The 17,641-nt window shown below is 39.4% G+C and overlaps 1 protein-coding gene across 9 annotated transcripts in view; it reads right to left on the reverse strand.

Annotated features, from left to right (window-relative positions):
• Positions 1–15,726, reverse strand: part of DOP1A (DOP1 leucine zipper like protein A) — a 61,429-nt gene extending 45,703 nt beyond the window's left edge. For 5 of the 9 annotated variants that reach the window (XR_011095219.1, XM_068678077.1, XM_068678078.1 and 2 more), the window contains exons 1-5: positions 15,607–15,726; positions 5,592–5,783; positions 4,161–4,342; positions 1,827–1,997; positions 61–250 (exon numbers count right to left, since the gene is read on the reverse strand). Coding sequence is in view for 8 of the 9 variants with exons in the window: in XM_068678077.1 (XP_068534178.1) it covers positions 61–250; positions 1,827–1,997; positions 4,161–4,342; positions 5,592–5,729 (681 nt within the window). In the remaining variant the exon portion in view is untranslated. Of the gene's footprint in view, positions 1–60; positions 251–1,826; positions 1,998–4,160; positions 4,343–5,591; positions 5,784–15,438; positions 15,582–15,606 lie in introns of those variants that run through there. The other 4 variants (XM_068678080.1, XM_068678081.1, XM_068678074.1 and 1 more) reach the window with 3 other exon arrangements.
• Positions 15,727–17,641: the final 1,915 nt, after the last annotated feature.

Here is a 17,641-nt window from a genome sequence, read left to right on the forward strand (position 1 = left end):
CCTGAAGCAGCTTATACAATAAGTCTAACACCAGTTTTACTGCTGTCAGTAAAACATTACCATTAATTCAATGTCACTGCCAATTATATAGAGTTGATCTTCCATTGAAAGCTTCCTGTTGAGGTGGGAGAGGACATAAGTGATTCCAGGCAGGCGAACTGCGGGGCTTGTGAGCAGACTACCCCAGAGAGCACTATAGAACGCTGACTGGTCCACAGCTGAGGCAACCTTCTCCAACAGCGTGTTTGTTCTGCAGAATAAAACCAAGTCAGCTGAATTAGGTCATGCAGCACAGTCCTCGCCCTCACCACTAATTCTAATAAATTAATAATCAAGCCTTACGGGAAGATCAACATTTTATTTTGAGTGGCTAAGAGAAGCCCTGGTCCTGAACCTTTTAATGCAGCCTGAACAGAGTGATCCAGCTAGCAAGCCTGGGCCAGCCTGGCTCACAAAGCACTTCTGCATGCCCACAGCTTCACCTTACATACTTTGTATGTTCAATGGGCCAAATAACTTTTTCATCTGCTACTTGAAGCCAACTGTTGGCTAAGAGACAGAGAGAGCAGGAAAGCACAGCTACTGCAGAAAAGAATGAAGGAAACAGCTTTTGCCCACTGATGCCTTGCACCAGGCACTTCTGGCAATAACAGGGCATAACAATTGTTTGAGCAAGAGCTATCGCTTTCACTGCCCTCACGTCTCCCCAGTCATGGGCAGCACCTCCACACAGTACGGCAGGCCCTGAAAGGCAAACTGAGTAGCCCTTGGAGAGTGATGGAAACTGCACAGCAAAGAATTAGGTAGTCCTTGCCCACTGTAGTTGGTATGCCAACTATGCTGTATCTGCCTACACAGAAATGGAAAGAGGTACGGTTAAATTGCTCTTCATGTACAAGTTGTAAAATTCCAGCTTCTGAAGTTCTAAGCCACATTCCACGGAAATATCAAGAATATGAAAACACATGATCAATTCCAAAACCCCAAAGCTGTGGAGTATAACTTCATCCATTAATATATTAAGATTCTACACCAATGCCACAGCTACTATGATCAAGATATCCAGCAAGCCTAAGCCCCAGTCAGTGTAAGAAGAGCTATTACCTCCCAAACCACTCTGCTAAAAACATATTAATAAGCCATACAGATTGGTGGATCATTGCTGCCTGTCTCTCACATAGGTGATTTAATTATAACTTAGATATGGTAACAAACAAATCTAAATGATGGAAGCTTGGTGTGTGCATCTTAAATCTAGTTTAAATATGTCTTTTAGCCTGACTAATATGGCAAAAGTAACTTCAGTGACAACCCATGAAAAGAAACAAGCAGTATGTTCACAGAATCCCAAAACAACTGAGGCTGGAAGGGCCCTCTGGGGGTCATCTGGCTCAGCTCCCCTGCTCAAGCAGTGTGACCCAGAGCAGGTTGCCCAGGACCACATGCAGGTGGCTTTTGAAGGTCTCCCAAGGAGGGAGACTCCACCACCTCTCTGGGCAACCTGTATCAGTGCTCCACGACCTGCGCAGTAAAGAAGTGCTTCCTGATGTTTCTGGTTCCTAACATGCCATATACTGCCATAACTGAAATATAATGCTAAGTTTATTTCATGTCAATTCCCTTTCAATATCAGGAACAACTAACAGTTAGTTTACCATAATTATTGTTCGTAATCTTCCACCATAATGTTGTTCAGTTACAATTAATATGACTGAATTAAATGAGTACCATGTATCTTTAAAAAAAAATAAATCCAAAAATAAGTATGTAATAAAAGGTTGCAGGAAAAAATAATTCATCATATTGCTTTATTAGCATATCCTTACCTTTCATAGTATTCTGACCCCTCCTCTAAACCAGGCAGAATCCCAGTTAACAGTCCTTGCAGACCTGGTTTCAATGTTTTCCCCAAAGGGAGGTAATAAATCTCATACAGACTCAATAATGTTGGCTTGACAGACATAGCGGCATTGGCAAGGAGTGGAAATAGCCCAGAACTGTGGAAAAACAAAATTTACCTCTTTTAGGAAGCTGCTCACGTGAGACAGTTTCATTTATATCATAAAACTTTTGCAGATATGCCCAATGTAGTTCTAAATGTCAGGCTTGTAATCTCAGAATTTAGCACTGACGCAGACCACCATGCTGCACAACTGCCTCCCAGATTGACAGATTAATATCATGAGCTTTAAAAGTAAAGCACCGAAGGCCCAGAAATGAACGTGCCTTTCACTAATGATACAAATATCAAACTAGAAGCAAGTATGCAAGATAAAATGCTAATTTTGTCAAGCTACATCACAATGGAAAAAACATTTTAAAATACATTGTCTTTCCATTTCTTTCCACTTATTAAGAACAAAAATAGATAGGAACCATTGAGGTAGTTTATAAAAACACTTTTTATAATAAAAGAAAAACAATGACCTTTTACATCACCAAATAATCTGAAAATACATTTTAAGGCTTTTGTACTGCTAAGTAGCAACAAAGTCTACTTCAAAATTCAGCCTGAAATAGATTCTCAACCTAAAAATAAACTCACTGTTTACACTGAAATATTTAAAGGATTGAAATAATAACATATTTTTGAGTTTACCATGAAAATGTAGGTTCATGAAAGTTAAAAATGTGATCAGCTAAATAAAGGAGATTATCCTACATATTAAGATCATTTCTGCTGTTGCTATTAAATGTACGTAACAAATTATGACAAGTAACAGCAATAATCAGTGGTGTGTGAACACAACCATAGTTTTCAAAATCAGTGAGGACTCAAGATAGAATGCTCCTGACAAATGGAGGAAAATAATGAACAGGAAAAAAAAGTTTGAGACTTTAAAGTTTGGGTCTTAAAAAAACCTACAGATCCATTATTAAAAATCATTCTGAATATAAAGTTTACAGATGTTACAGAGAAATGAAAATCTTTGCAAATAGCAGAGCTGTTTGTAAAAGTTATTTTTGCCTTTATCTACAAGAATCACTGTCTTGCCATTGTCAATGGGTTTGTTTTTCTGCAGAAAATGCCTTTTGTTCTATAACTAGCACACTACCCACAGTCTTTCTTTGTAAGGCTACTAATCGTTCTTCAAGATGTGATGCTCAGACACATTCTGCTTACATGAAAAATACTGGAATCTTTGATAATGCCATAATCAGAATGTCTTCATCCCCTCCCAAGCATCAGTAACAATGGCTCTTAGTTACATTACACAAGGTAGCATTTTTCACTATCCTCGAACTTATTGTTAGCAAGATGCTGCAGCTACTGAATTACCACCCAGCCAAAAAATTGTGAGCTATGAGTTCACAAAATCTTTAAAAAAAAACATAAAACCAGAAAACAGATCTCTCAATACACAAAAGTAACTATATATAATGTATTGCCAATGCAAGACAGAATAACTGAAGTTAAGATACACAATTTATTTCCAAGCGTTAATATACATTTTTGCTATGTAATCAGAATTCAATTTTAAATCTGTGATTTCTCAACTTGATGGAATTTTAATCTCTAGGGATAGCTAAAGATTAAAAACTGTGTGTATACACATATGCACACATCCTTCTATTCCTTGCATAATAAACAGCCTAACGTCTTGCCCTCCCTCACCCACCCAAGAACCTGTTGGAGGTTTAGGAATCAGTATATTTTCACTATACTTCATTTTCAAGGTTATCCTTTGTTTTCATTGCAGTCAATTCTAGAGATTGACAGCAAGATATGTTTTGCGTCTCCCCATCATTCTAAAACAAAAAAAAAACAAAAAAAAAAAACCAACACAATCTTTCAGTTCTGTTGCCCTGTTTGCTTGGAAGAGACAGTTTCTTTAAGACAAGCTACACTCAAATCACAGAGAAATGTAAATACATTGAAATAAACGTTAACATTTCAATTACTTCAATTTATGTACATACATGCACAAAACTTTGTTTCCAAAAGAAATAATGAATTCCAGATTTCCTAGCATAGGTGACCTGCATATCTTTTAGTATACAGTACTCAGAATAACAGTATTACACAAGCATCAGTAACACGAGCAAAAGAAGCTGGGTGATTCTTGCCATGAAACAAAGCAATACTATTAATATAAGCTGCAGGAAGCCAAAAGCATTTCAACTGTGCATTCAGAATACAGTTGTTTAAACTATTGTACCTGTATAGGAAAAGATCTTTGGCCAAGCGCTTGGGCCCAATGATTTTGAAGATGATCTCATACGTTTCAAGTGCCTTCCGATGAACCCCGCCCGGCAGAGCTGGATGAAGGCATTGTGCTAAGCGCTTCCCTATAGTCAGCTTTTTTGGAACTACCTGGTACTTTGCATTGTTCTGTAGCACCTGACAAACAAATCAACACATTAAGAAAAACAGAACAAAGCAAGTAAGTTAAACATCATACACACATTTTACAACTGAGTTCCCAAACACAGTCAGTCAAGACACACACCTGGTTTTACAACACAACTAACAAACCTTTTAACATGTACTTTGGAACTTTTTATTTGCAATGCCTTTCCACTTGTACACCTGCTACAGCTGGAAATGCCAAGGCAGAACTTCACTTGCTGCAGGTTCCTCACTCAAAGCTTATTCACTTTGTTTTACTAGTCCTTTTATGCCACAATCACACTAGAGTAGCTCAGGACAAAAATTACTGTCTCCACTTGTTGAAATGCATTGCCAGTAGCTCAAAGAGGACTAGTAAAGTTCTCCCAGACAACTCACCACCCAAACTTTAAAGAACTGCCATGAGTGAGGCAACTTACTGAAGTTTACCACTGTCTGAAACTGTATAAATACTTCAAGACTAGAAAGCCTATTTGTATTTGTCCTTATATTTTTCTTCCACAATATCATAGCTCTCACTTTATATACTATACACATATTGTAAGAACTGTTAAGATTTTTTAGAAAAGTTCACACAAAGAAACTATCCCACTGGCATTGCCAACACTACTATCCCTTCTTGACTTTCCACAAAGTTTAAAGGACAAAATGTAAATGCCTTCCATGCGAAATTCTGCAGCGCTTCACACTGGTAAAATGTGCATGTGTAAAGGGAACTTCATGACCCTGACTGGAGATCCCAAACTCAGAGTAATCAGAACAAGATCTTACATGACCTGTAAACATTTGTGAACTGCTATTAAAGATCACTGATATAACACATTTAACGTATTAACTGTTAGCATGAATCAGAACAGCATTCTCTGGCCAATGAATTATTTGATCCCCATTCTATAACTCATACTTTACATAAAAATATTTATACTTACGCTGGCTTCTATTTTTCACAGTATTTTAATAAAATCAAATGAGACTAAAAGTAAATGTCATCAATTGAAAGATGTTGCGTTTATTTCTAGTACGTGGACAACTTTCCTTCTTAAAATTAGACAGCATTCTACTGTAAGCCTTTGAAAGGCAGTTGTTTGATTTTATTGCTCCCTGCACATACTCAACATATGGTTCAAGCTTAATTTATTTACAAGCATATTAGACTGATGGAACCTTACCCTTTTACATCATCATACTAACACTCTTTGTCAGTTCCCGAATCTTTTCCAAAGGTACCTGACAGGCATACCTTGTTCAGCTTTCCCAGCGCAGATATTAAGTCTGCCCATTCACTGGAATATTCGAAGTTCTTCAGCGCTTTGTCAACTGCTGCTACATAGTTTCTGTACTTGGAATCAGTCAGTAGCTCCAGCTCCTCCGTGTTCATCCTCCCACGGTGTCCCCACTAGAGACTAGCTTGTAATTCATGTACAACCATTACCTGTTCAAAATACATAAACAAAAACAGACACTATTGCTTCCAGAGGCATATTACTAAAATGATTTCATTGAAAAAGCAAGACATTTTCCTTATGAGAGGCATTTCAGAAATACCAAACTTAAATCTGAGTATTTACAGCAAATCCTACACAAAGGCTAACACATTGCACACAGATATTTGACACATATCCAAAAGAGTGCATTTATAATCAAGACCTCATAAAAAAACAAAACAAAACAAACACCAAGCACTTGGAAAATTAATGCCTTGCCCCTGCCCAAAAAGCTGTTTATTGTCCTTCTGAAAACAAGAGATGCCAGTCTTTCAGAATCACTTCCAGATTAGAGGACAAGAATGAAGGACACACACAATAGTCACACATTATTGAGAAGTACTTTAATTCCTCAACACTTGCTTTTACAAGACCTGGTATTTTAAGTCAGCAATACAACTATTTTGTGTTTGTTTTGTTTAAATCATTATCAGCCACACATACAGAAAGTATAACATCAGTGGTGTTCTGTAATCAGAGGCTTTCACAATTTGCTGGCTATATTCTCATCCCACAGGAGTTTACACCAAGTAATGAAAATATTCTAGTCTGAGAAACAACACCTCACACATATAGGGTATAAACTATTTATTTCATGAAACTCAACCCCTTTTTATTTTTTTTTCTACCCACACAATAAATATATATACGTATACCCCCCACAACCACCATTTCAAAGCTACTTCGGCCCCAAGCACCTACAACCCATAATGGGAAATTCTATTGTAGCATGTCTGTGGGAAGAGGCTTTTATGTCCCTTTTAATTGGAGCCTTCTGGGAATTCTCTCTGATACTCAGCTTTTGAAAAGATTTCACTCTCCACAAATGCAGGTCTCCTGTCTTTATTCAAGGAAAGTGGGAAGAAAATGGTGTGTAATCGCAGGCTGAAGCACAGTAGACAAAAAAGAAAAAGAGAAACCTCTAACAACAAACCGTGAAACAGGTATAACAATAAAGAAACTGCACTCGCTAGGCTGCCTACCAGGCATGATAAATAGAAATCATGCTGAAAAACAGCAGCTTCAGTGAGACCTTCCACCACGACTGGAAAACATGCCTCATTGGCCTCTATTCCCAGTGAGCAGCAATATGACAAAATAGTGGGAATGCCCGAAATGAAAGGCATCTACGAAAAGTTACAGCAGAAACACTACCAGAAATAAAAAGTGACATTCTGATTTCTGGTGTACTACTGTTGATGGAGATAATAAAACATTTATAATTAAATTCTAAGGAAAAAAATCATGGTTTGGGCCAAGTTAAAAAAGACTAGAAATTCAATGTGTATTGTTTCACATCATAAACACACTTCCAAGTTCTTAGAACTACCCCAGACCATATCAGCTACATTGGTACTGTTTTACCTCTTCAGCACTCCAACAGGTAACACAAAGACAGCCAGACTCCAACATCTCCAAACTGAGACATCAGTAAGCAGTAAGTCTTGCTCGAAATTTCATTACCTTAATCTGGTTGAGTTTATCAAAGTGCCCTGGCAGATTTTTGCTTCTTCCTTTTTGCTCCTCTAGTTAGCAGGAGCTTCTGACGATTAATTGATATGAACACATCTTTAACCCTCCTGAGGTGTTTTTTTTGTTTGTTTGTTTTGTTGTTTTTTAATGTTTTTCTCATATGTAAAAGAAGTGTTCCTTCAGTCGGAGGCAGTATACCACTGGTGTGGTGGAGGGGGAGCTTTGAGAAGCCTCAGCCCGCAGCCTTCCACACAATGCGTGTGCAAGGTACCAGACAAGTCTCTCTCTTCTGCCCTCATCACATTGATTTTTTCTCTTCCAGAACAACTGAAGTTCCGTATTATTTCTTTATCCTTATTGCAATCTTACTCCTCATACTGCTCATGTCTCAGCATGACAAGGGAAATTGCAAAAAGAACAAGAAAATAAGTATAGACTTACAGACAAAAGGAAGAAGACCTCGTATAGCAGGAGTGAATAAAAAGGTCTATAGCTACTGACCTTTTGCACTTCTGATTCTGATGGCAGGCTAATAATGACAGATTGTCTCCAAGGTAGAACAGAAATGGAAAGTATTACTTAGAAATATATTCTGAGTGCCAAACCAATAGTTGTCATGATACCTCACCGGCATAAAGGACTTAGGCCCTGTTTTTCACTTAGAAGCTTATACCATATGGCTTCATTTTATAATAGCTGTATTTTCTTTGGATTAAGGCCAGAGAGAGATGGCTTTTGCTTTGAAAAGGCTACAGAATACCAGCAGATATCTCAGAGAGGCTGTTGCACAACTGCCAGTGTCTGATCTCCAAACATAAGATAAAATATTAACACTAAAGAAGAAAAAAGGAGCAACACACAAAAGCAACACAATTCTCATTTTTTCAGGCGCAAAGAATGGAGGAAGTACTTGACACATCAAATAATGCTTTTTGAGTCAAGAAAGCATCAGCATCCTTTCCTATTCAGTGAAAGCATAAATGCAGCCACTTGCGGCTGGGTGGGAAACTGGGCTCTGTATTCCTGAAGTACCTGAAAAATCTGAGAGCCGAGACTTTGGACTGATTTGAGATTATCAAAGGTTAGACAGAAACAGCGGGAACACAGGCTTAAAAAGGACAGTCTTCTTGCACCTATTAACTGATCAGGATATTCCTATTTTAAAACAAACAAAAACAGCTACCCAAACAACCTAGATTTATTTTTAGACACCAGCCTTTTGTCAACCAGTTAATACTAACGAAGTTATTCTAGTCTTTTAATTGATATTTGCATTAATCTACATGCTGTCGGTGGATTTAACCATTATGAAGTTTTATGGAGAGGAGAAAAAAATACATTTTCTTAATACTCTATGGTTATATCCTCATTTTTCTTTCTAAAAAAAAAAAAATGTTTTATGAAGTTTGAAGTTTTAGTAAAGAATGAATTTCTTGCATATTTTTTCCATAACAAAGAGCCTCTATTTCAAACTATCCAAACTATATCAGTGGCTATAATAAGTCAGGGAGCAGAGGAGATAATATTTATTTACTACTACAAAATATAAGTAAATATGTATTATTATGATAAGCCTGGCACCATTTTTATTCTAAGATCATTAAAACTACAGGAATGCCTATCTTTATTAGCCCTAATACATAAAAATATGGTTGTCCTACCAGGTTTCCTTTTTGTTTAGTCCGAAGATATTCCAAAATGTAGTTGTTGATCTTTTCTTGTTCCTATCATATATTCTTACCATTATTTTTCTCTTCATTTACAGTGAAAAAGCAGATTTAACAACTTTTAATTATATGGCACTGATATCTCACAACAAAGTCAAAATTTAGTAACATTTACCTCCTTGTAAATATCACACTCAGTCTTATTCTTTCAGGGTGTGCTATTTTGAAAAGTCAGATAAAGAATAAAATTTGGCATATTAAAACCATTTAAAAAAAATTAGGAGCTTCTGCCACATCACGAACAAGCTAAAGGTTAAATCGTTTATTTTGCCATTTCACAATCACTATTTAGCATGAGGGTCAACTTTCTTTGGAAAGTTTTATTATTATTTATTTCTAATTTTAAAACAAAGGGATGGAAGTAAGCATTCTTTGCTTTTGTTGTCTTTTCCTCTTTTGGTATACCCAAAGAGAAGGAAGAGGCAAGCTGCCCAGATTGAAAGCTCACCCAGTCTCCTGGAGGGCCAGTCACGGCACGGATAACCCTCAACCTGTTCCATGACCATGCCTCTCTTTAAATGGGTGACAAAGAAGGAATGAGGGTATCAGAGCAGAAGGTTCATTATTGATGAAGATATCTGTGTTATTTAAAAAATGTCATGCACTTTCAATCTGATAAGACTGTGTTTAAATCACAAGTGACTGCAGAAGTAGGTCTTGACACTTTCTACCTTCAAATTCTCAAGAGGATTGAAAAGCCTAACAAAAACAACCAGACAGACCACACAATTCTGGACACATTTGGATGCCCAGTCTTAGGGCATGCCTTTGACAAGGAAAGCAGTTACCTGGACCTGGGGATCTCCTTTTGCTTGGGCTGTGTATGATGTGTTCACAGAGCAGTCCTGCAAACAATTCCCTTCATCACTAAGGCAGTATTGGCTTTCCCCAGTCATGTTAAGATGCTACTTCTACAGCTGTATTTTCCACAGCAAATGCTTTTCCTTCCCAAACTCATGTGCTTAAGAGCCTTCTGTCTCACGTTGACACAAGCGATTAATCTGTTTAAGATGGTCTAAATGCTTTTGGCTGAAGCTAAAGAAACTACGTTGAAGCTGCGGTTCTCATCAACACATTCAGGATTAGTAGCTTTCATCTAGATCCCATCTCAACTTTATCACAGGATTATAAAACTTCCCAGCTACTCATAAATTCTCCAGCACCTGCTGTACCCCACAGCTCCTCTACAGGTTTGACTTGCTGCTGTTCCATTCTTACATTTTCCAAGCCTCACAGAACTGATAATTGTATGCTTCATACCAACCTGCAATACAGGCCAAGGTGCTGACCACTGTGCTGTGGAGCAGAAATGTGCTTACATTATTTCACTTGAAGAATTCCCAAGATTTGTCCTAAGTACCTCAAGGAATTCACTTTGCAAACTTGTTCCCTTGGAACTCTGCAGAGTTCTAACTCTTTAACATGTCAAGGTTTATTTCAAAAATTATTTAGTGATTCAAGTATGACCATGGGACACAGAATAAAAAATAAAACTAGATAATTAAAAAGCAGATGAGAAAAATTTCAGATTTCACAGTACTGAGTTGTTTGTTTTCAAGCTGTGTACAGTGCCCACATACCAAGCTGCCAACTGCAGAAGCACATTTTTATTTAAATAGACTTAATACAAACACAGATTTGAACACCCAGAAAACAGAAGTCTTGTTATGTGGTAACTCATTATACTTTGCTTCTCCTCAGAAACATTTAAAAGCATGAAGAGCAAAATACTGTAAATTCCAGGCTAGTGTCTTAATACAAAAATCATGTGTTGGAAATACATAGGCTCTTCTACCAATAAATATGAAGACTTTCCGATTACAACCACTCAACATGTTTCTAAAATGACTTTCTACGTTCAGAATCTGTCAAAAGGGGCATCACTAGTGTCTTCTGAAGAACAGTTTGGGCTTGTTGTTTTGGCCTAGAGCTATTCAGTACAGTAAAGATGCAAAGAAGGCATATTACCCAAATAAGCAAACACACACATGATATATGTACACAAAGTAGCCCTGATCTCATCATTATCTTGCAGGACTGCAGAGCACTCAGTAAAATTTAATATTGCCATTAGTAACTTGCCCATACACTTTTCTAACAAGTCAAAATTCACACGTCGGAACAACTATGCCACCAAGTCAGGTGTTCCTATTCCTTTTCATGTCATGATTCATTTCAGGCCGCATACCAATCTGTGCATTATCCATACTGGCAACTTCTAAACCAACACAAGATGTTTTTTTCTGAGAAAGACTGATTCTCACTCAGACAAGAATTAAATGAGAAAATGTGTATGGCCTGTACTACAAAGATGTGATTAGATACCTAAATGGATGTGTTCCTGGCTTCAGAATCTACAAGACACCCTTATTACTACCTCAAGAAAAAAACTGTGCATAGAAATACACTAAGTATACCTTTTATTTTTGGATAAATAGGAAGTCACAGAAGACAGACAACTAGACTGAAGACTCTCAATTTACCAGGAAGCATAGTCTGATGGAAATACCTAAGATATGCAAAATAATCTTCCTGATATTGCTCTTTATGGTATTCCAGAGTCTGAGTTACACCAGATATGAGCTCATAAAGAGTAATAAGTAACAAGCTTAAAAATTGTTAAGGAACATACAGCAAGTCTTCTTAGTAACCAGCTTCTCTATTCATTTTTTAAGGAAATCTAGAACTGGACAGTATTTCCCTCTTAGTCAACTCCACGTTTGAAGGAAAGAAGAACAAAACACTCAGAATTTAACCTGTACTGTTTTAACATTTTTACAGAGCATTTTCCTCCTTTCATTTCACCTCACAGAGCTACATTCTTTATAATCAGTTGGAATTGTAACAGCAAAACATCTGTAAAAGAAGCATAAGCGATATAGGTAAAGGCACTTTGACAGTCTTCTGTAACAGAGTAAATCCCCAGGCTAACATCCCAACAATCCTGAAGACAGAACACAACATTTAAGATTTATTGATAGATTTAAATGAGATGCAACCTCCTGGAGTCAACCAGACACTGTGACAATGCCAAAGCAAACGACAACGTGAAACCCTTACTGAGAAGCGAAGCGTGACATCGCCTGTAGCGCATCACCTGCTGTTCCCCGCACCAGAACAAGGCGCTGCCAAGCTGGCACGGCTGGGCCTACCCGCTGCAGCAGCAGCAGGGCCTCTCTCAGCTATCCACAAACCAACCGACAGCGCTGCACAGCGGGCAACTTCCCCACCTTCATAAAAAGATCATGAGGTGGCGTATTAGAAAGTAGTCTCACCACCTCTCCCTGCAGCACCTTTGTGCTCTCCCTGCTGCGCAGCGTTTGAGAGAGTTACCTTCTCTCCAGGTGTCTAACATGGGAAAAGGAAAAGCTTCCTAAAAGCAAAAACCAATTTATTTTACGTTTCAGCTTCATTCTTTCAAATGGTCACTCTGCCCTCTTTGGATATAATTACTTTTTAACTAGCTAGCTCTCCTCTTCTGATCTCTTCCAAGCATTTACTGACCAGAGACTTATCTTGAGGCATTCTTTTCCTATCTTCAATATTTTTTACTTTCAAAAACTAATAAAACCAAAGTAATGAAATTAAAAAAAAAGACAACTCATAGCAATCTTAACAATAACAAGCAACTCAAACCAGTGCGACTGTGTTTAAACCTAGATTTGCAGCACACTTTGCTTTAAAGAACTTTGCCAACTTCCGGATACTTTCTGGCCTGGAAAACAAAAAGGGACTACATAAGCCTCATTGTCTTACATTGTGTACCTGTACTCTCCACCTCAGAAAGATAAGCATTGCTACAAAAAAAAAAAAAAAAGCCTGATAATTCATTCATTCTTTGCTCACAATAATGTTAAAATTGAAGATTTAAACAAACCTTTTATACAACCACACCTGTTGTTCTAATATATACCCTCCCCTGAATTTAACGTCCTGTATCCAAACAACCCTGAGATTTGTTTTCAACGTTCACAGAAATGTGTCAGAAGTTCTCCATACACGATCTTATCAAAGCTTTATTTAGGTAACACTTTGTCCAACCTCCCCCCTTCCCCCCCCCCTTTTTTTTTTATATATAAAACTTGAGGTCTTAAGATATTACTCATTCACTCATTTCAACTGGGTTTTATCATTTTATACTCATTTAAATTCTGAATTAGTGTCATATGCCATATTTATGCCCGTACATTATCTAGATTGTGGTCATATTTCGCCATGTGCCTGATTTTTCATGTTCTGCAGATGGATTACAGAGGGATTTGTAAGGCAGAATCCTCTTCTGACTCTTCTGGAAACAGAATTCTGTGGGACGGAAACTTGCTCACCCTCCTTATCAGCAGAAAGGGCCAGAAAGGGCCTTTCTTATGCCAGAAAGGACATAAATAATAAGTTCACATTCTCTTTGATTTCTAAAAATAATAGAAACCAAATCAGACAAAACACCATTCCTTGGCTTTAATTATTTTTTTTAATGGTTATATGCAAGTACGAATTTCTGATCTGTTTCTTTTGTTTACAGAAAATGTTACTAAGGGAAAAACCTATCAATGCCTCCAGTTATGCACTGTCAACTACGTGGATATTCTGAAATCTCTGTAATGATGAAGCACCTACCAGAGAAAAAGAATTAACATTGCATATATAAATAATTTAAAACAAAAACTACAAAAATAACATTGCATTGACTACCAAAATCATTTCCTTAGTAGCTTTGGTGCTGTCTTTTCTCTTCTTGTTTCGGTCATTGGGGAAAAAATGCTTGATCCTGCACTGTTTCTCCCTGAGAGCTTGGGGAGAATGAGATGAAACATATTTCTTTTTGGTTTTATTTATCACTTAACTGATTATCAGCTACAAGTTCAGGCATCATGATTATTCATCTCAAAGACAACTTAAGTGCATACAAATAAGTTCTACTGCATAAAGTTCTATTTTTCCGTTCCATGATTTAGCAGATGCAGTCTCTTTTTATCATCTCTTAGTTCTCTTTTCTGTCTCTATTTTTCCTCAGCCATTTCCAAAACATGTTATTCCCCCCCCTGTTTTTTTTTAAAACAACATTCATAAGCCTTCTTGGTCATCTTCTGCACTGGATATCAACACTGCTCCAAAGACAAAACAAACCAAACCAAGCGAGAACAGTAATAATTATTTTTAGTCAGTCCTGCCCAAGCTATCATTCCCAGCTAGAGCACGAAGACACTAAAAATAAAGGTGGACAGGCAGTAACACTGGTCAGGCCAACAAAGCCAGTGATGAACACACAGCAGTGTCTTCCCTTTATTCAGATGGAGAATGATGGCAGAACACAATCCAAGCCCACTTGCACCAGACAGACTGCATTCTTCCCAGCTTAGCTTGCCGTGCATGTGATGAGTGTTTCCAGTGGTCAGTGTAGCATTCCAGTATTTTCACACAAGAGATGTGCTGCCGAAAAAAACCACGGCCTTCCCTGTAAACATAACCATGCACTGGAATGCACAGCCACTGCCCTATTGGAAGATGCAGGACAACTTGTTTTTGCCAGATGCTGTTTAAGTACCTACTGTCACAGGTGCCAGCAACAAGCTGGGAACAGGAGACATTCAGTAAGTCAGAAGTGCAGTTCTCCTTCCCCATCTCTCCCTTCCAGGCTACTTAAATTTCCAAAAGTGCCTATTCTAATTTCAATTAAAACCAACCTGGGAATTATGTGGTTGACATCCTGCCTTTTTCGAAACCAGCGTTCATCCTTGTGACATTCATCTGTTACGTTATAAGTGACTGTACATTTTGGATAATCACAACACTCAGACATCAAATCATTATCAGACTGTGTGAAAAGACATTACTGTGTTGCATTCAGTCTCTTTGGTGGAAAGTTACCAAATGTTTCAACCAAAAAAAAAATAAGCACATCTGACAGCCAGGCCAATGCAAGTATTTAGAAGGGATACAGCCAGACTGAGGCTTGGCAACAAAATTAAAAGATACCATATGCAACCTTATACTAAGCCCGGATTGCCTGCAAACATCCAGCACATCGCTACTTCAAGAGATCCCCCTGCCAGCTCGCAGCCCTGCAGGATTCAGGCAGCATCACCCGGTTAATCCGAGGGCAGTGATGTGCTGCTACTGCACCTGATACGCAGGCATGCTTATTATTTATGATATATTAATTATCCAGCATGGAAATCCAAGGGCCACAAGTGGTGTCAGCCCCGGGATAACCTCAGCACACCCGCAGCGTGTTTTAGGGCATTTAGATCCGAGCCCTTCAGGCCTTGCTGCTTATCCCCAATGCCCAGACACCCCCCTACCCCTCAGCGGCCACCCGGGCCCCGCCGCCCTCACACCTCAAGGTCACGGCGGGCCGGCTGCGGGCCCTCCCCCTCACGGGACACCGCCCCCCCGACAAACCCACCGCCGGAGGGGCTGTCACCGGGCTCCTCCGCACCTGCCGCCAGCCCCCAGGCCCGGCTAGACCCGCCTGAACCCCGGGGGTGCCCCCGCTGCGCCCAGGAGGGGGGGCGAGAAAATGGCGGCGGCGCCTCAGGGACGGGGTGGGGAGGGGGAGGGGGGGTCGCGTTACCTGAGCGCCCCGCGCCGGAAGGGCCCCGCCGCCGCCGGCCGCCCCGCGCCGCCCTGACAGCTCCCGGCATGCACCGCGCCGCGCCCCGCCTAGCACCGCCCCGCGTCAGGCAGGCGCGCGCCTGCGGGGTCGGTTTAACGGTCGCTCCCCCCCTCACGAAGTGCCTCGGCCGTCCCCAAAATAAGGAGGGTGGCTGACAAAAAGGATGCGAACAGTGTGAAATCAGTCGAAATAAAAAAATCACGGGTCCTCCAGTCGCGAGGGAAGGGGAAAATATGAAAAATCAACAGTTGGTCAAATAAAATTGTATATATATATGGTATAGTGTCGAGTAGTTTTTGAACCTGTGGTACTCAGTGAGGAAACGTGAGGAATTAAAGTGTCAGGTAATAGAGAATATAAGGTTATCATAGGCTTGTGCTGGGTGCTCCAGCTTGCAAGATACCCACCATTAAAATTATAAATAAAAATGCTACTTTACTGAGACCCTCGCCTGAGCCTGTGTTGTTGGCTGCAGGTTGTTTCTCACAAATTGAATTACATGAGCAGCTTAATCAATCTTTCAGGCTTTGTCTGAAAACAAGTAAATATTGCTAAAGTACACCCTGGGGAAAATAGATCACCAGGTAGCAGGTTACAAATCCTATCAAGACGACAGTCTAACAAGGCAGGTTTTGTTCTCCAAGCTTGGGGTAATAAACAGGAGACAGGATTCCTTTTCTCATTAAACTGTTAATTTAGGATTCCAAAATTACTAAATCCTACACTATTAAGGATTCAGTATTTCACAACTTCATGTTTGGAAAGCTGGCAGTTCCCACTGGTTTTGGTGAGACATTGAGTACCACTACAGGTGTCATAATTCCAACTAAAACTGTGTATCGACATGTTTTTCATTAAAATACCATACAAATGCATCTGAGACTTAATTCCTAACTAGGGCTTGGTGGTGCCTCTGGAGCTGCTCGGAAGTGGTGGTCTTGCCAGAAATGGCAGGACTTCCAGAAGGTAACCACATACCTTCACACACCGCCCTGAGGAGCAGTGAGGAGATCTCTGAGCTTACCTTTTGCTGAACTTTTACCATTGCCTGTTAAAACCTGGAGCTATCTTAAAAGTCCTGTGAAACTGTTGCATCAGCTTTCTGTGCAGTAGCAACTCAAACAAAGCCCAACAGAACATTGCACATCATCGGGAAGGATATGGAGAACAAGAAACAGGGAGGTGTTTGGCGTCCATATAGCCACTGGTCAGATTGATTCCTGTGTCAGTTCTTGTCTTCACAGATTGAGAAGCTGTATGGTAGTTAGGCACAGCACAGGAGGGAGGGAGCCACTGCCCTACAGGGGCAATGACAAAGTCTGGAACGGCTCAGGAAAGAAGGCTGGGGAAAGATTTCATCAAGATTTACAAAGTCGTCATTATTCGTATTGATGGCAAGAAGGAAATAGGCAGGGATGTGCCTTCCAGCACCCTTAATACAATTGCTACACTTAAGGAGCTATTCCTAAATAGCATCTCCTTATTGCTGACACTGGAATCAAAATACTGGGCTAAGTGCACCCATGGTTTTGGACATTGATGTTCATTTCTGTATAATTATTTCACTGCAGAAACAGTGAGAAACCTATGGCAGATAATGTTGAATATATGAAGCTCACACCCTGCAGGAAATACCTGAGATTATTTATAGCTTTGTAGTCTTGTGTAAGCCTCTGTCAGAGCCAAAGTCTCTTTTACTAGGAGTCCCTTTTACCAGGAGTTGATTCTCGTGTCATGAGGTGAATTGTAGTGGTGTCTGACATGCGACCTGCTTGCTCAGAACAATTTGACCAGCAATATGGGTGTTGGTTTGTGATGCAGTTGGAAATGAAAACTGCCATATGGAATAAAACATTTTCTTTATTAAAAAACAAACAAACAAACAAAACAAAACCAAACCAAAACAAACAAACAAAAAAGAGAAACACCACACCCAGAACAACCAGTAGGTATAATAAGAACACAGAGTATAGCCTGCATCTTATAATACTTG

Source organism: Anas acuta, chromosome 3 (assembly GCF_963932015.1).
Source record: "Anas acuta chromosome 3, bAnaAcu1.1, whole genome shotgun sequence".
NCBI classification, from domain to species: Eukaryota; Metazoa; Chordata; class Aves; order Anseriformes; family Anatidae; genus Anas; species Anas acuta.